At 40.7% G+C, this 18342-nt stretch overlaps 2 protein-coding genes across 5 annotated transcripts; both read right to left on the bottom strand.

Annotated features, from left to right (window-relative positions):
* Positions 1 to 824: 824 nt before the first annotated feature.
* srrm1 (serine/arginine repetitive matrix 1) lies at positions 825 to 11201 on the bottom strand. Of its 3 annotated transcripts, XM_044375106.1 has the most exons (17): positions 11095 to 11201; positions 10228 to 10317; positions 9854 to 9976; positions 7330 to 7500; positions 6959 to 7059; positions 6628 to 6852; positions 6138 to 6323; positions 5888 to 6007; positions 5447 to 5655; positions 5037 to 5117; positions 4051 to 4137; positions 3707 to 3842; positions 3492 to 3581; positions 2929 to 3408; positions 2631 to 2817; positions 1839 to 2012; positions 825 to 1680 (listed from the first exon to the last, which is right to left on the bottom strand). In XM_044375106.1, exons 1-17 carry the CDS (start codon positions 11113 to 11115, stop codon positions 1570 to 1572), a joined length of 2592 nt encoding a protein of 863 aa, XP_044231041.1. In that variant the 5' UTR covers positions 11116 to 11201; the 3' UTR covers positions 825 to 1569. The 3 variants fall into 3 exon arrangements, with proteins under 3 accessions (XP_044231041.1, XP_044231042.1, XP_044231043.1); XM_044375107.1 differs by lacking the exon at positions 4051 to 4137; XM_044375108.1 differs by lacking the exons at positions 9854 to 9976; positions 10228 to 10317; positions 11095 to 11201 and adding an exon at positions 9487 to 9604 and having other exon boundaries at positions 7330 to 8162.
* A 1307-nt stretch (positions 11202 to 12508) lies between these two features.
* Positions 12509 to 18312, bottom strand: tdh2 (L-threonine dehydrogenase 2). 2 transcript variants are annotated; one of them, XM_044375112.1, is made up of 8 exons: positions 17074 to 18312; positions 15353 to 15395; positions 15196 to 15266; positions 14946 to 15095; positions 14685 to 14857; positions 14476 to 14566; positions 14106 to 14375; positions 12509 to 13475 (listed from the first exon to the last, which is right to left on the bottom strand). In XM_044375112.1, the coding sequence occupies exons 1-8, from the start codon at positions 17270 to 17272 to the stop codon at positions 13333 to 13335; spliced, it is 1140 nt and encodes a 379-aa protein (XP_044231047.1). In that variant the 5' UTR covers positions 17273 to 18312; the 3' UTR covers positions 12509 to 13332. The 2 variants fall into 2 exon arrangements, with proteins under 2 accessions (XP_044231047.1, XP_044231046.1); XM_044375111.1 differs by having other exon boundaries at positions 12509 to 13478.
* Positions 18313 to 18342: the final 30 nt, after the last annotated feature.

The following is an 18342-nucleotide window of genomic DNA, read 5'->3' on the forward strand; positions in this document are numbered from 1 at the left end:
TGTCATCTGCAAACAAAAATGTGGGAGGGTTTGAGGAGGGGAGTCTTGTTGTTGGGAGGAGGAGGAGGAGGAGGAGGAGGACGAGGCTTTAATACTGCGGCTTTCAAGCTCCGTGCCTGGGCTACACCTTCTCTGCTTAGCCTGAGGTAATGAACCATTTTAAACTCCCTAACAAGGTGCTAGTGTTTGTTACAAAAACCCAACAAAATTTACAGTAATTTCTTTGTCCATCACTTACTTTAGTCTACGCAGTTCTCTATTTTATATTCGTTTTATTAGCATTTGAGTATTTCTATTGTTCAATTCCTGTTTACATAAATACAGAACTTAGTGTTTTGCCTGGTTTTCCATATATGGAATTTATATAATGCCAATTGTCATTTAATAACGCCACCCCATATAAGGAATATGTCGTGTGAAGTGGATTACTTTCAGTGATATTAAATACAGAAACACATGGTTTGATAATTGGGGTTATAATGCTGGCAGCAAAGGAAAGAGTAGTTTATTGATCTAGCTATAATGAACACACTTTTCTGATTAAATATGCTGCAGCTTGTTGTGTCATGAGAGCTTTTAACTTTGTAGGTCAAATATAGAGGATTTGGTCTTATTTTAATGAAGTAGCACATACACCCAGCTCCACCAGATTTAGACCTACTGCATAGTGGCCTGCATCCAAACTCACTAACTACTAACTGCTTTTTAATATTTTTTCCTTTCTCCATCTCCTCCATTATATTAGCTTAGACAAATCCCCACCAAAACACAAATGTCAAAATCTTACTGAGTTTTACATTTCAACACGAAGGAAAGCACATAGATCCTATAAAACGGTTTTAATTCTGAATGATGACAATATGACAGGAGTCAGGGATACTAAATACAAATCATAAAGCAGTCCCACAGAGATTTGCTTGGTGCAAGGGCGTCAACAAAAAATTGCATATCAATCCAGTCGGAAAAATTAAAGCATATTCTGTATCACATCAGATTGTTTTAGTCTTCAAACAAGACTATTTCAAAGTCAGAAAAAAAACAGCAGGTTAAACAATGCCAAACACCTCTATTAAGTTACAATATGGGACAAGACATTCTGTTACAGCCTGTTTGACAGTTCACACAGCTGTGCCACTGTTTCCACTAATAAAAAAGGCAATGGTAACAGTGTGTTACTGTATGTTGGTTTTTCTCTACACTCCATAAGGTCAGTGGTTCATGCACATCAGGGACGATCACTGCACATGCAATCATTTCTCAATGGAATCTACTGTAGTCTGTGGAAAAGATCTGAAACTTGCCCAACTCAAACCTCCGAGATTAAACCGTTTTCCCTGCTAAACAATTTAAAATTATGGACAACACAAGCTTTTTTTTTTTTTTACAGTTTAGATAATACACTAACTGACAAATCAAGCTCTTAATGAAACACACTGTTCCGAATGTACCAAACTTGTAAAAAGAAAACAAAAGACTCAAGAATTAACAATTTGTACATTCTAAAGCTGAACCAGATTGATGACAAACATCAAGAGTAAGTGGAAAATTTAGAGAGGGTTCCCCTTGTTTTCAGGACATTTGTGATGGAGACATCTGGGCCTTCCTCATGGAGCGCAGGGCCTTCTCTCTTAGGTGTTTCTCCAGGTCGTCCAAGCTGTCCTCTACTTCACTGTCTGATTCCTAAAAGAAAAGCAACATGACATTTCACTCAACTTGGACGCAAAAGCAGACTGTTGCTCATTGGGGTAAATTAAGTAACATCCTACTTCCATAAGCCCTACATCCCCTGACATTTATTGAATCAGAATGTTGCTAGAAATCACAGAAACCAACTTAACCTTTCTCGATTCTCCATCCTCATCCACACCCTGGTTCTCTTGTCCGTCTCCAGTCCCAGCAGCACCACTTTTCTCCTTCTTATGCTTCTTGTGCTTCTTATGTTTCTTCTCTTTCTTGTGTTTCTTCTCCTTCTTCTTTTTCTTTTTCTTTCCACTGCCATCAACGTCTGAATTCTGCAATAAAACAGATTTTAAGAGGACGTCATTACAAGTGAATAACCACACAAAGAGGATTACAGAAATGATGTTCAAAGCATTACTGTGCTGAGGAGGGATTTATGCCAAAACAGAGTTCCCATTTTTTTTAAAAAAAAAAAAAAACAGTTTCCAGGGCACTTTTATCCTCAACTATCCTTCATTTCTTTTTGTGGTTCAGGATGCATTTAAGACCTCTCAGTATTAAAAGGTCAAAGTCAGAATGTTTTAAGTTATGGAACAATGTTGTTCACAACACTGTGGATTCCCAACTTGTTACAGGATGATCATGCTATGACAGTTGTAACTTGCTCTGTGACTTTCATCTCAACCACATCCCTCAACAAGGACCTAATTAGGACATTGGACAAACTTAAATTTGGGGGGCATATGACAGGTTGTAGAACAGGTTTTCAAAAATGTCCAGGCAATTTATAATTTCCAACATTTTTTATTTTTTAATCCAAGTGTGTGGGAATCATACATGTAAAGACTTTCAAAAATATATAATAACGTTGAAGACTCGAGTTACAAACTATAAAATATATAATGACAATCTTTAAGCACCATAATAATCAATAAGCTGAAATATCAAACCTTGCTTGGTGACTGACTGCCTGAGCCACTGCTGGCCTTTTTGACTGGTGGCGGGGACACACTGGCAGAGCGAGACGGTGAGGGGGAGGCAGATGCAGGGGCGGGACGTTTCTGAGCTGCTTGTTGAGGAGAAACAGATCTGGATCTGGAGGACACTCTCCTCATTAGCTGGGGGCTCGGAGAGGGTCTGTGGAGAGAGCAAAAGTGACGTTAGGAGGACATTCAGAAAGGCAGTCACACATATACAAAACAGGTTCTGGTGTACAACAAGGGGATGAATGCTCACTGCCTTGTTTACCTCTGGTTGTTGCGTGGCTCCGGAGTGCGGGAAACTCTACGGATGGGTTTACCGCTGTGTGAGGGGGACTGTCTCCGCTGGCTACATGGGGATGTACTGGAGGTTTCAAAACGTCCCTGAGGACTGGTGGAACCCCTAACAGTGCGACCACGGTTTGCAGGGGACGAGGAGAGGCGACTGGATGCTGCAACAGGAGATCGTGTATCCCTGCTTGGCCTCCCAGAAGGCAACATGGGGCTTCGCCTGTGTCTGGGTGGAGATGTGGAGGAAGGAGGTGTGCGCCTCCTTTGAGCAGGAGAACTTCTGCGCTTGGGGGACCTGGAAGGGCGTCGCTTTGCCCCTGGAGAAGAGCGTTTTGAGGGAGAGCTAGAAAACCTCCTCTTCTGTGGAGGCAATGGTGAGGGGCTGTAGCGACGCTGGATAGGGGGAGAATAACGTCTGAGGGATGGAGATCGCCGGCGGGGAGGTGGGGAAGGAGACCTGGGAAGCAGCAAAGACAATTTGTAGAAAAACTCTTGAACATTCAAATGATAGCTCTAGAGATGGAATGAACATGCCTATACCTGCGTCTAGGAGGAGAGGGAGATCTGCGACGTCGTGGGGGAGAAGGAGAGCGACGTCTACGTCCACCAGGAGATGGAGAACGTCTTTTCCTGAAATAGTAAACACAGGAAAAAAATAAAAATCGAAAACAAACAAAGCAAAAACTAGTCAACACTGATTTTTAGTAAACATCAGTTAAATCGTTTGGACTGATAATATATTCTCAGTGTCTGACCTTGGAGAGGCATCCCTGTGTCGCCTCCGTGGTGAAGGTGTACGGCTACGTCTCCTCCTGACATCACCATTTCTGGCACCTGGCCCGGCCTTTGGCCTCTTGGGCCCCTCGTCTTCTGAAGAGGAAGACCCTGTATCTGAAACCAAAGAGACAGAGGACATCAACAACCATTTTATTGTAGCCTCCACTGTATGGACTGAGGGAAAAAAACACCAAGGTTGGGGTTAGGGCACAGCTTCAAAAGTCCATGAGACGATGAGTGCAAGATGACATGGACAGAGACTTGGTTAGAGAGAGGGGTTGGGTATGGGAGAGGAAAGAACGGGGATAAAAACGCTTATAACCTGAAGACGACTGTCGATTCTGTCTGCGATACTGACGTCGCTGTTGCACCGAATCTGCTGTTGCCCCTTTCTCATTTTTATCCTCCTCTGAAATGCAGAGCATTGAGTGTCCCATCAGTGTTAGCAAAACCAGCGAGACATACTGTAGATTTACATGGAAAGGTTAGATTATACAGAAAACAGATTTATATCTTTGTGGTGTGGGTTTTCCCTTTTTATTAGGTTTAAACATGGCATAGCACAAATTATCTATTTATACTACTGCTGTACCTTGTGTTGTTATAAAATGTGGTTAATCATGTGGTCCCATTAGTTAACCTGAGACCACTGTATTGAGGTTCTTGGGACAAAGATGTACTCATCCCTTTACTTTGCATTTCCCTTTGCTCCACTTCTCAACAAAATATCTGCCAAAAAAGTCTAGTACCAAACCCAGAAGAGCCCAGAAATGTCTTCTGATCATCATCATTATCATTTTTTTGATCAGATCAGACAGACCAAGCTTTTGCCATTACCCTAGCAATCAAGAATTTCACATTTTGCACATTGTTTTAAGTTCTGATCTTAATGTGATATTTTATACATACCAAGTTAGTAATTTTTGTCACAACGGAGTTGCTTTAAGGAAAACGGGTGAGCACCTGCATCAAGCCCTTTCCTGCTAAACACAAAGTGTAAATGACACTAGTGCAAAGTGTCACCAATCTTTTTTAGAATCCAATTACTTTATTAAAATTTCTTTATACCTCTATGGTGGTATGTCAATGCAAGATGATTCAGTTAGTAATATAATCCTTTAATTTAGGGCCCTTTTTGTGTTGGTTTGAGTTTGGCTCTCCTATCATGGAAGACTGGCTGATAGTGAGCAAAACAAAAATGTCCACAAGCAGAAGTGGCTGAGAGCTCCGTATGAGTGGACCTCTCTTTGTGAGCTGTGAGGTGAAAGGCCATTATGGTTCTTTAAGCAGACAAAATCTGACACTTACCTGACTCGGACCCTTCAGAAGGTCTGGATTTGGCATTATCAGATGGAGAATCGCCCCTTCCGCCTTGTTTACGCTTTAGACCTGAAGAACAAGGCACAATATTAAAATACTTATAATTATCATACTACTTTATTATGACTCAAGAGATAACCGTTAAGTCCTATGCAAAGGAGTGATTATGTTCCCCTAGTTGTTATTATTGCACAGACAGGTATGGCTTACTCATGAGCCTACTGCATCTGTAACCTCACCAATAAAAAGAATTGAAGAATCAAGAGATTTTCTATAATGAAATCAAATTTCTTAACCACAGAGGGAGGTAGGGAGCCAAAAATGTCATGTGGTTGACAGTGCAAGAAAAAAAAGGTTATAATTATAGGAAAACAAACTAAGAATTCGAAAGATCATACCAGATGATCTGGGTGGTGATGCTGAGCCTCTGCCCCTTCTGGCCCGTGGAGACGGTGACCGTCTGTCTTTCCCAGCAGGACTAATGGAGGTGTCAGGATGATGGACTTGTTTTCGGGGTGGTGTGCTAGATATTCTTTTCATTGCTTTTTTAGGTGAACGAGAGCCTGAGGAGCTGCTGCCAGAGGATGAAGCTGAGCGAGAGCGCCTCCTGCAGGACACAAACAGTAACGACTTTGAAAAAGAAAACAAAGGTCCCATGTCTTTGGCAATGCCAGGATACGGTGGATTTATGAAACCTATGCCAATAACACTGTGAAACAATAAAAATAGTGAGAGATCATAAAGGAAATGAGGTTTTAAGACTTAAGGACAGTTTCTTTAATCACTAGATAACCCCATACACTTCTGTTTCTCTTTTACAGCCTGTGCAACTCACTGACCTGCGGACAGGGGAGCGTCTATGTCTGTGTCTGGAGCCCGTGGGGCCTCGTCTGGGTGGGCTCCTTCGACGAGGAGACATTCTTCTCCTGGGACTCTGCCTTCTGCGAGGGGAGTAAGACCTGAAATAGGGTAGAGAGGGGGAGTTACGAAAGTTTAAGAACTGTGAAGTCCTTGATTTTACACAATATAATATTGACACAAGTCCAGAGGACACCATAATAAACTAATACAAAGAATGTCAGAAATTACCTTGAACGGGAGCGTCGTCTACGAGAGCGGGAATGAGAACGGGAGCGGTGGTGAGGTCTTTCCCTCCTGCTGTCCTTCTCTCTTTCCCGAGACCTGGGCCTTTCCTCTTTCTTATGGGTTTTCTCTGGGGAGGGTTCTTTGACTTCGGTCACAGAGTCTGCTTTCACCACCTCTACAACGGTGTCACTACAGGCCAGAGAAAGAGGTTTAAGTCCTAAATGATCCCCGTCACTTTATTATTATAATAACCTAAAAACAAAACTTAAGTGTGGAAAAACTAAGTGTATGTTATGTACATTAATATACTGTAAAACTAAACATTAGTATACTAAAACTAAATCCTTAAGTGAAAGGACATAAATAAAGAATGAAGAATATGGATTAAGTTTAACTCAAATACAAATTTCACAAAGTATCAAAAACTAAAATAATAATGAACTACACCAACTTTGCATTCAAGACAAAATTTCAAAGAAGGTATTCAACAAACCAGGTGGAAGAAGCTTCTTGGATGACTGGTTCCGGCATGGCTCTTCCTGATGTATCTGGCTCCACAAGCTGCTCCAAAGGTTTTGTGGGCAGCTGCATCAGAGGTGGAGGGGGTGAACTGCCACCAACTGGACTGGCTTTGCGTCGTGGGGAACGTGAGGGGCTTCGTTTCCTTTCTCGCTTTACTGGTGACCTTCGCCGCGGTGATGGTGACCTTGTCTTCCGCCTGGAAAGAAAGAACAGAGAATAAGTTTCCAAGGTCTGTGATAAATACACAAATCCAACTTCCAACCACTGATCTCTCTTATGACTAAAGACTTTTTTTTTTTTACCTCCTTGGGCTCTTTGACTGAGCCCTTTCTCTGATGTCCTTGTCCTTTTCCTTCTTATCCTCATCCACCTTCTTCAGAGAGGCTAGCTTCTCCTGTTCAATCTGCCAAAAACAGAACAATGGAGAAAATTTCATATCATTATCACCAACAAGATATCTACTATCCAGCAATGTTCATATACTGTCATCTGAGGTGTCACATACTGGGTTCAATGTTATCGTCTCTGTAATTATTATCTCTTATGTAATTATTTTAGAGCATATTATACACCCACTAGAGCCTCTTAAACAAAGTCGGCAGCCACAGAACCATAACAGCCCACAGCCAACAGAGATGTTTTGACAAAGTTATTTGCTCATTGAAAAGCCCACCTGTCTCTGTTTGATTTCCTCTTTCTTCTGTTCCAGAAAAGCTGACGGGATGCCAGCAATGTTCTCCTGGGCACTCAGCAGCAGGGGCCACAGGTCCTTCATGAACTCCCGGGCGTTCTTCCCATTCAGGAAGCCTGTCAGGTTGATCTGCATCATCTTGCTATCCGGGTGCTGCAACACACACACGAAGGGGGGAAAGAAAAGACCATATGGCCATTGAAATAATGGAAGGTAAAATACCAGGGGGAGGTAGGATCCCATAAATGGGACTGCCTACCTTCTAGTCTTCACTTAACTATACCTGTGACTATGTAGTTAACCATACTCAAAACAAATAGACACTGACTAAAATATTTACCAACTCTGGGTCCAATACTGGACTCATAATCAAAATAAAACTGATTTAAATTGTACTCACAAACTCATTAAACTGAGAATGCAAGCTAGTTGAGGGGAGACATATCTAGCAATATGAACACTGCATGCAATACTGCTTTTATTCCCAATTATTATTATTTCCCAGATAATAATCTATCATAAAGACTCCCAAAACACAAAAATGTTTTTTCATCATTTGATTTCCTCAGTGCTATTCCCACTATACATTTGTGTCCCTACCCACCCCCTTGTTTCCCAGTCTCCCCACAGTCTACACTTCAGGAGTTAAACAAATAGCCACAATACAGAGTGCATTAAAACCCAACACTGCAAGTACAGTTCCGGTGTCTTCAGTGAGTCCCGTGGGATCAGTGGGCACGGAGCTCCCTTGGCTTGCTTCCGCCTCCCTACTGCTTGAGACTCAACCACCTTGAGCTTAATGTTATATCATTTATCTAAATTGCAAGAGACGAACAAGCAATAATGAGTACACAGTTACACAGAAAAGGAGTTTTATTCAACAACTGATTATAGAATTATTCTGAGATACCGTAATCTCAATTCAATGACCCTTTCTTACCATAATGCAACAGTATCCTTTAAACTTAGCTGAAACAGCCCTTCCCACCCCTCAAATGCTATAGCAAGCACAAAATTAAATTAAAAAGATCAAAGGCTGGTGTCATATATATAAAAAGAGACACATCTGGTTTTCAGCATCTTAGGGAAATCAAAGTCATTAGCGATTACTATTCCTATACATTCTAAGACTATATATATTCTAAAAAAAAAGTAATATGCTATGGGATATGTTCCTAGTAATAGTCTTTTAAAGAATATTATGAGTATATGATTTGGGGTTTTTACCTCATTTACATTTTCCTATTTCCAAAGGTTAGCCTGTGCAATGGAAATTACCCATTACCCAGACATCCCAAGTGGTTTGATGAATCAGAGGGGCACACAGTATGACAAAAGGGAAACCCTTGGATAGAGACTCCTTTACTTTTTCACTTAAATAAAGTGGCCTATGAGCTATGGGATGAAGAACATGCATAATGTAGTATTCAAAAATGAAATAAGTTTGTACATTATAGCATTAAAGCTCTACTGGTAAGAGGGCTATTGCTAATGTAAAAAAAACAAACTTGACAACTACAGACATCCAATGAAACTCTAGTTTTTGAAGAGCAACGTAATACCAAGCTGAAATTCACTGTTTGTCGGTTGAGAATCTCAAGACTGTTGCACCTCTGACCACATGCAGCTAGATGCTAGGTGCAGACAGAGATTTAATAGACTTGTAAAAAAAAAATATACGTTGATACAAGCAGAAAAATCTTGTTTTTACTGACCTCCAGTGGTTAAAGTTCTTAACTTGCTATAACCATGTAGAAATACAGTACACTCTGTTCATAATACCCTCACATCACTGTTACGTGTGGATACAAGTGCAACAGAAGACACAAGTGACCACACCCAATAGAGGTGGGAAAGACTTAAAACTTTCAATCAGGAGGTGGTCAGTTAAACAATGTTTTCCAGCTAGGTGTTAAATTACTCTTAAAGTTACTCTTTAAAAATGTAAGGATGGAAATCCATTACCCTAACAATTGGCTACGGCAAATTGTTAAAACTTTCCTGTTTTGAGCCTATAACTCCAGTTGCATTTAAAGGGATCTGGGCAGCACTTCAAATATCTACGAAGAATATGATTATGGCATTGTTCAGGTGTGTCTTTCACTGACATGATATTGGTGATCCCTGCATATAACTCACCTCAAACCACACACTGCATCATGAAGGGAGAGTTGGGCTCAGTGACTTTGGGCTCAGGAGAGAGCTAATTAGGTGTTGGTGCTATACTTCTGATGCAAGGTATAACATCCATATTGGTTCAGGCCTTTTAAATCATAAATCACATCATCATTAGAAGACTGCTGAATAAAGGCACTTTGTCACATAACAGCAAAACATGGTTATGTCATTATAAATCAGTTTTACACCAATTGCTACTTTACCCATTCATTTTGACTAGGATGAGCATTATTTGATTATATCCCTTCTTACTGACTAAGCAATGCCCTCAAATTTATGAACGTTTTGTAAAAAAAAACAACAAAATAAACACAATTAAAGACATTACCTTTTCCTCAAGCTGGTTAAATATGAACTCTATGACGACGTCATCCTCGAATCCCAGAATCTCTGTCACTCGCTGGGTAATCCAAGGTTTGATGACTTCCAGGTTCACTTTGGTCATATCCACCTAAGGGTCAAATGAACAACCAACAGCACCCACTTAGTAGTGACGATAAATGGACTACAATGCCCTAAAGCTATAGTTTCAACAGGGGGCTGTGTGTGCGTTTCACAGTTTCATGCTATCGGAATTAAATCTCTACATTCTTCACACATCTAACTAGCCATTAACCTTTCAAAGGCAACAGTTTATTTGGAATAGAAATGAAAACTAACACAGTGGCAAATAAATCTTGTTAAAAAAGAATGATTTTATACCTTCTTGTCCAGACATTCTGCAAACTTCAGCTGCTTCAGCAGTTTCTTGTGCTTGTTGCTGAACCGGTTGTCTTGCTCCGCACTTGTACCCTGAAGAAAAAACAACAATCGCTTGTTAAAATGTTTGTTCGGTGTAGGTTGACAATCATATCTGACACGCACAGCAAAATATGGTTGAAAGACTGTTTAAGTTGCACATAAACTTTCCCATTATTGGCCTGCGTAACTTTTCTGCATAGTACCATGACACCGAAACCAAAACACAGGGTTCAGATAGCAAACATTACGATAACGTACTTCCTCTAACATGTAATTTAACGTTACATTAAAAATAACGTTAATGCTTAAATACCGGGTAACGCTAGTTCCCCTGACCACAATATACAACACATCGTTTGGTCTACTTATATTAGCCAACATTAGCGTATTAGTGGTCGTGACTAGCTCAGAAACGATGTACCGCCCGGGCGCCATCTTTAGCCAAGGCTAACAAATTAGCAATGGCCAGCTAACGTTAGCTAGGGTTGGCCCGTCTATTTCCCGTAAGTGTGTCTGTCTGCACATTTGCGTGAAAAGACAAAGTAAAACGACATTACACAAAGCTTTAAAGTAAAATGCTTCATGTTTTGATAAGAGGCGTAAACTCTGGGGCAAAACCTAGTTGGGACAACGCGCGTAGCAAGATTCAAGATTGCCTAATATCAGTTGATAGTCGGGGCCCTAACCATATCGTTTCTAAGTGGATGGCCCTCCACCCAAAGACACATGCCATATTAATGCGCTAAACAAGACACACACCAATATATACCGGTACGCTTAGCAGCACACGAAAATAAAGAGTCTAAAAAAGAAGTTTAAATATCTTACGCGGAAGAAGCCCGCGTCCATTATCGAGGAGAGTAAATGTTAGCAGGCGCCGTTGAGAAAGACGTGTGGCTCCGGGGAAATTCAGAGAGGCAAGCCGCGTGAGGAGAGCGCCTCTACGGGAAGACACAGTTATTACATCCGGGGAGGAATGAATCCTGACCCACTTAATGTAAATACACACAAGTGTGAGTTTACATTCAAATATTTTACTTGAGCAAAAGTATATAACCTAAATAACATCTTCGAAATGTAGGTTATTTGCATATTGCCACCTGTCTCAATGTTATTATACACTATATCTTATATTAACCTCTTAATTATTGATGCATTTATGCAGCATTTTAACGTTGTAGCTGGTCGATTTGGAGCTTATTTTACCATTCAATATTTTTAATGGGTAGTTAATTCTATAACAATACATCATATTTCATTTGTTGATAATACACTTCGTTTGTAAAAAATCAGAATTTGCAAAGTAACCTGTAACCATAGCTATCTGAAAAGTGTAGTAGAGTAGAAAGTACAATATTTCCCTCAAAAATATAGTGGAGTTGAAGTATAACATAACATAACATAACACTAGAAATACCACCTTGCGGCTGTATGCCTCCGCCAACCAGTCAAGTTGCAGTTTACATCCCATATCTGTCCAGACTCATATATTTGTAGTGAAGACTTTGAAAGAATTTAATAAAACCACCATAGTTTCAAGGTGGGCATCCAAGATTAGTGTCACAAATTCAGAATCTGACCAAATGCGAAATATGGTCACAGTTGTCTCTGAATTATGGCGTTGAATAATGGTTGAATGTTTTTGCAGAACATTATCATATCACAGTGAAGTTGACCTTTGACCTTTTGGATAAAAAATGTCATCACTTCATCATTTAATCCTATTAGACATAATTGGTGATTGAATTCTTGAATTATGGCCAAAAAACGTGTTTTGTGAGGTCACAGTGACCTTGATCTTTGACCCTCAAATTCTAACAAGTTCATCCTTGAGTCCAAGTGGACGTTTGTGCCAAATGTAATGAAATTACCTCCAGGCGTTCCTGAGATATCACATTCACGAGAATGGGACAGACATGAGGTCACAGTGACGTTGATCTTTGACCTTTAGTTCATCCATGAGTCCAAGTGGACATTTGTGCCAAATTTGAAGAAATTCCTTAAAGGTGTTCCTGAGATAGCGCATCCACGAGAGAATGGAATGGACAGACGGACAATCCAAAAAATAACATAAAATGGAGATACCCAAGTGCAAGTGCCTCAGAAGTATACCTCTTTCCACCATAATCAACATTATTGTTATCAGCATCATCCTAAACATCATTGTGGTCTACTAAGGTATCAAAAATTGTTCTACATGTAGAATACATGGAGTTCAGCAACATACAATAATTACTACTACTGGGTATATAACTTTTTTTATTATTCAAGGTCTGATTCAAAGTACACTGCATTTTTTATACATTGTTTTTCAAAGTAATTTACAGTAAACAAGGCATTATTTGTTATTGGTACTCATTCATTACCAAAATCACACTGCTGGCAAAAAAGAAAAAAAGGCTTCTTGTTAGATGCCACAGATTTAGATTAGATTAGATCTAAACAAGGGTAGTGGACTTTTATACAGCAATTTAGGGTAACAGAATTGGATACAGTATGTGATTTTCATTTTATAGACTATCTTATAAAAGACTGCCTAATATAACAGTCAGAATACACGATGAGTCATTACAGTCCAGAAAAATCTAGGCCAGCCATTCCAGATGATTCTGGAGTCATAGTGTACAACAGGTTTGCTACTCTAATGTGCAACTGGTCCATAGTGTGATAAACATTGTAGCAGACTGTTGTGTACATGGATGTAATTAACATGACATTTGGAAAGCTTAAGAAATAAGTCATTTGCAGTTCCATCTGAGGCTACATACTCATTAAAGTGATGTTTATACCATGATAACAATTAAAACAACAAAATGAAAAGAATGTTTAACAGTATATGATTCCCTGAAAAAGACTGAAATGTGTTTTTGTGCACATGTATGACTCTCTCCAGTGTATATTGAGAGGTTCTGACTGAGAATTCATACCTTACAAACAGTCCCTGGCTCATTGCTCTAATGCTCCAGTGGAACACAGGATACTGGTTGACAGCTTGTGAGAGCGAAATGAAAGGAAGTAAAAAGTTAGGGATAGGGCATTTAGTCAGTCTTTGTGGAGCAGGTTTTGCTAGCTGACTGGCAAGCCTTCGCTGGTCCTCTTGTCTCGAATGGAGCGCAACATGTCTGACACCAACTCCTCAAGCCCGTAGGCTGGTGCCCAGCCCCAATCTCGCCTGGCATTGGAGTCATCAAACCTCACTGGCCAGCTGTCTGCTGCGAAGTGACAAGAGCATTATGGACCTTGTTGTAAAAGTTCAGCAATATCAATCCAACAAATGATTTCAAAATCAGGAGGTGAAGCCAAAAGTAAAAACTCATTGTTGCTTTCATCCAAGAAAACAGCATGACACCTACAACATTAAACCTGATTTCAGGTAAACATTTCATCTATTATGACATAACTGGACAAGCATCGTTGCAATTTAAGTCCCCAACAAGCCAGTGTAATTTTTCAGTGCTAGAACACAGTGCCAAAATGCTTCCCAAAGTCCAATTTAATCAAAATTGGACCTATGATTCATTAGGCTAATCAGTGTATTTTTAAAATATAGTTGGATTTTTGTCATGTCATTTGCTTTGATGTTATGTATCCTAACAAAGGCAGCCAAAAGTCTGCAACTGTATTGGTGGGATGACATGCATTTGAGGATGAAGCCATTTCACAGATTTGACTACTAAATATAGCACATCCAATCATCCTATCAGTTAGACTTTTTAGCTAAGAGAATATAAATACAGTATAGAGAGGTATCTGTTGTATCACATGTATGTGATTGACAGGAAACCAGATGTAAACATCTGATCCTGGATAGCATATGAATCCTCTGCGTTAAGTCGTACCAATGGTCTGGCGGACAGAGTCGGGATTGTAGGTGACTTTGAGGTGAGGAAGGTGATTGCGGATTTCTTGGGCCACCTCTTCTGGAGTGAAGCTCATGGCTGCGATGTTGTAGGTGCGCAAGGACAGCTGGCACTCTGGAGCCTGCATGAATTCTACTGTGGCACGGTGGCAGTCCGAGATATGCATCATGGGAAGACGGGTGTCAGGACGCAGGTAGCACTCATGGTGTCCTGTGCTGAGAGCATCATGGAAGATTTGAACTGCATAGTCTGTGAAAACAAAGGTCCGGAGGGCTTAGTCCATGAAATCCACCATGGTTATATTGTATATAATATATACAACATACTCAAACATGAGGTGAAGTAATACCTGTTGTTCCTCCCCCTGGAGGTGTGTTGACCGATATCACACCTGGATAACGTAGGCAGCGGAAGTCCAGGCCATATTTATGATGGAGATACTAAAGAAAAAGAAAGACAGAAGATTGATATGCTACTAAATTTCACAAATAGATGTATAGGACTACTAGGTCCGTCTGTATGTTTGGATATTTGAAGAATGCTTTAAGATGGACCCACCTCCCCCATTAGTTCTCCGTGAACTTTGGACACCCCGTAGATAGTTCGAGGTCTCTGGACACAGAGGTCAGGTGCTGGGTCACGAGGAGAGGAAGGACCAAATGCTCCAATGGTGCTCGGGACAAAAAGCCGCAGGCAGTTCTCCAGGGCCAAGTCCAGCACATTATGAAGGCCTAGATGGACAGCAGAAAATCAGAAGAGGTTGAACATAACGATCCATAAAAAGGTGGCACATGTAACAATGTGTATGTTCAAGCAGACCTGTGATGTTGATTTTGCGTGCCAAAGCAACATTTGCCTCGCCAACAGCACTAAGCAGAGCACTGTAGTGGACCAGCCAAGTGACACGATTATTTACAATCAGTTCTCTGAGGTGTTTGTAGTCCAACACATCAGCATATACAAATGGACCTAGGGAGGTGGGGAGACCAATGATATGATTTAAACGGCAGGGAAATGTTATACATTCTGTTAAGTGTAAATTGGAGAAGAATTTAATAATTTTGCATACCACTTCTGAAAACATGAGGTGAAGGCTTCTTAATGTCTGACAGGATTACATTCTCTGTTCCATACTGTTTCCTAGACATTAATAAAGGCATCATGACATTAATATTTTAAACAACTTTAACAAACTCTAATGTCTAAGGAAAATCTAAATATCTCACCTCATCATCTGTGCAAGCCCCACACCCAACTGCCCAAGACCACCTGCGTACAGAGACAAAGTTTCATATTATATACAGGCAGATGACAAATTAAAGGAAAAACCTGAGTAAATGAGTGGAGAAACATAATTAATGCAGATGTTTCCACACAGGTGCAATGCCTGATTCTGATTTTGTATCCAGATGGTGAGAGGAAAACATCTGAGTGACTTTGAAAGAGGGTTCATTGTTGGGGCACGGATGGCAGGAGCTTAAGTCACAAAGACTGCTCAACTGGCCAGTGTTTCAATAAGACTAAAGAGACATCTGAATTTAGATCTATGAGAAAGACATCAGTAAATACAGTCGGAAATTGTGGGCAATAGTGCACATTTAATGACCATGATGCTCATGCATTAGTGCAATATGTAAGGAAAAACAGTAGAACTCTTGTGACTGAGAATGTCAATGCAAGATGTGATCAGACTGTCAGCAAGAAGAGTCCGTCGCCAATTACATAGAGAAGGATATTATAGTAGGGTTGCAGTGCATAAACCCCTCATTACAAAGATGAATGGACATTTGAGAGTTCAGTGGTGCAAAAACCATAGGCACTGGTCTACAGATATGTGGAAAAAATGACATGGTCAGATGAGTCATCATTCACCATATTACAATACATATAAGTGGGCGAATGCATGTGTGGCATACACCAAGAGGTCTGAATGCTTGACCCCTACAGCGAGGGGATCCGGTGGCTCTGTTATGCTGTGGGGGGCATTTTGCTGGCATGGTTTGCGTCCACTTGTCCCCTTAAAGGGAAGGGTCACTGCAAATCAATACAAAGTTGTTCTGAGTGATCACCTTTATCCTGTGATGAAACATTTCTATCCTGATGGGACCGGTCTCTTCCAGGATGACAATGCCCCTATCCATAGGGCACCATCATCAAAACACCAAATGGGGGAATACTTTTGGAAGAATGGTGTCCATCCCTCCAGTAGAGTTCCAGAGATGTGTAGAAGCAATGCCAAGGCGCATTGAAGCTGTTCTGGCAGCACATGGTGGCCCAACACCTTACTAAGACACTTTAGGTTGGTTTTTCCTTTAATTTGTCACCTGTCTATATTTCCAGAGGAAACAAAAAAATGTTTGGAGTTTGGTATGAAAATGAAATCAATGTTTTTGGTGCACCATGCTTCAGCTGGGAAAAAAAGCTTTTTGTTTGTTCCAAAGCTTTATCCTGTGACAAAAAGTGATAGCAGGCTATTATTCCCCCCACAGTCACTCATTGGCTTTTTTGTGTCACCAGCACTGTCTACACACACCCTATTGTGATGAGTGAAAATGGCATCCTGATGCTAGCGCACAGTGAAAACAACTCGAAAAGAAGAAAGGCAACAGCACATGCGTCTGTAGTAGTCCACTCATGGCACTGATGCCATAATGATATGAAACATTCCTTCGGATATTCCTCCCTCTCATTTTATCTACTCGGAGGTGATTTGAGTAACTCTCTGTTTAAAGGTTGCCCTTGAGCCAGGCATTCAACCCCTATTGTAACTGCTCTGTGGCTAACAGTATAAAACAGGGGCTGCACAGTGAAAACGGTAGAAAACAATAGCAGCTTCACAGGTTCAGTGTTTGGGTAGGTGTGGAACAGTCCACCTTTCCCTGAATAAATATACAGTATGTCAGGTAGAAGCAGCTATATGCTAATGACAGAAGGGAAGCTGTGTCACCTGTGATGAGGATACGGGGGTTTTCCTGAGGAGGCGGTGGGTTGCAGGTCTCCCGGCTGTTCCACCTGCTCATCTGTCTGGGCAAACAGCTGAAGGTGCGACCAGGCAAACTCTGCGTCTGCGCCTTGCTGAGACAACCTCGGCAAAACAGGCCCAGCACAGTCGCGGTGGGCACAAAGACTCGCACACCAGATTGCATGTCCAGTAGCAGTCCTTAGAAAAGTTAAAGTAAACTTAACTAGCTGACCAAACCATACTGGTGAGACAGAACTTCATCACTGGGGAATATACAAGTTGTTTTAAAATTAAATCACAGACACAAAGTCTACACAGACTGAACTCAAATAGAATATGGAAAAAGATATATTACCTGTGTGCTGACAAAATCAGAAACCCCCGGACAGATGATTCTTTATCCAGCAAGCGCAACTTGGTAAATCCAAAACTATTCCTCAAAATTGAATCATGAAATAACAGCATATAAAACGAGTTGTTCGAGGCATTTGAGTGTTAGAATTAAAAGATTACCATCCGTCTGGTCACCGTTTCTGTCCATCCAGTAACCACTGGTTAAATAAGCAGGTATAGAAAGTCATGCTGGGCTATGTGGTTCTTGTCCACATCGTATAATCACCAGGGCTTGTGGCTCTTGACTGAACAGGACTACAGTCTCCAGCTTGCAAAGCTCCGCGTGTGCAAACATGCTGACTTGCTGTGCACGGGGATTTGTATTGTGAAGAGTGTTTAGCTGAGCTTAACAGGACTGGGAGGTGTGTCACTTATACAGTCTTCTTCATTTGATAATATATGCGAGTTGATTTGTGTGGGAAAATAATTAACCTTTTGAAATTATGCGAAACAAAGGCAATAATTAGAGAAAATAAAACACTCTGCGGGCAGTTTTTAAAGCACTAAAAAATATGAAGTAAAAGAGGGCTAAACAGCTGTAAAGGAACAGTTCTACATTTTCCGAGAGTTAGACGAAAAGATCAATATCAGTCTCATATCTGACCATTCTATATGAAGCTGGAGCCAGTAGCTGGTTAGCTTAGCTTAGCATAAAGACAGAGGAAAACAGTTAGCATGGCTCTGTCTGAAGGTAACAAGATGTGCCTACAAGCACCTCTATAGCTCATTAATTTAATGTTATATATTTTTTGTTTAATCTAAGCAAAAACATAAGTGTAAATATGGTCAATAATTTGTGGTTTTACAAATGGACTATTTCTTGGCTGGTAGCAGAAACTTCCCAAAGTCTCCGCTGGTTGC

Source organism: Thunnus albacares, chromosome 15, assembly GCF_914725855.1.
Source record: "Thunnus albacares chromosome 15, fThuAlb1.1, whole genome shotgun sequence".
In the NCBI taxonomy this organism is placed as follows: Eukaryota; Metazoa; Chordata; class Actinopteri; order Scombriformes; family Scombridae; genus Thunnus; species Thunnus albacares.

Coding starts and splice junctions, on each gene's coding strand:
- srrm1 (XM_044375106.1), bottom strand. CDS start 11,115: ATGGACGCGGGCTTCTTCCGC. Junction 9,977..10,227: donor CAGAATGTCTGGACAAGAAG/GTATAAAATCAT, acceptor TTTGACCCTTAG/GTGGATATGACCAAAGTGAA. Junction 7,501..9,853: donor TTAACCAGCTTGAGGAAAAG/GTAATGTCTTTA, acceptor TGTGTGTTGCAG/CACCCGGATAGCAAGATGAT.
- tdh2 (XM_044375111.1), bottom strand. CDS start 17,272: ATGCAATCTGGTGTGCGAGTCTTTGTGCCCACCGCGACTGTGCTGGGC. Junction 14,376..14,475: donor TCCAGGGGGAGGAACAACAG/GTATTACTTCAC, acceptor TTGTTTTCACAG/ACTATGCAGTTCAAATCTTC. Junction 13,479..14,105: donor CTCTGTCCGCCAGACCATTG/GTACGACTTAAC, acceptor GTCACTTCGCAG/CAGACAGCTGGCCAGTGAGG.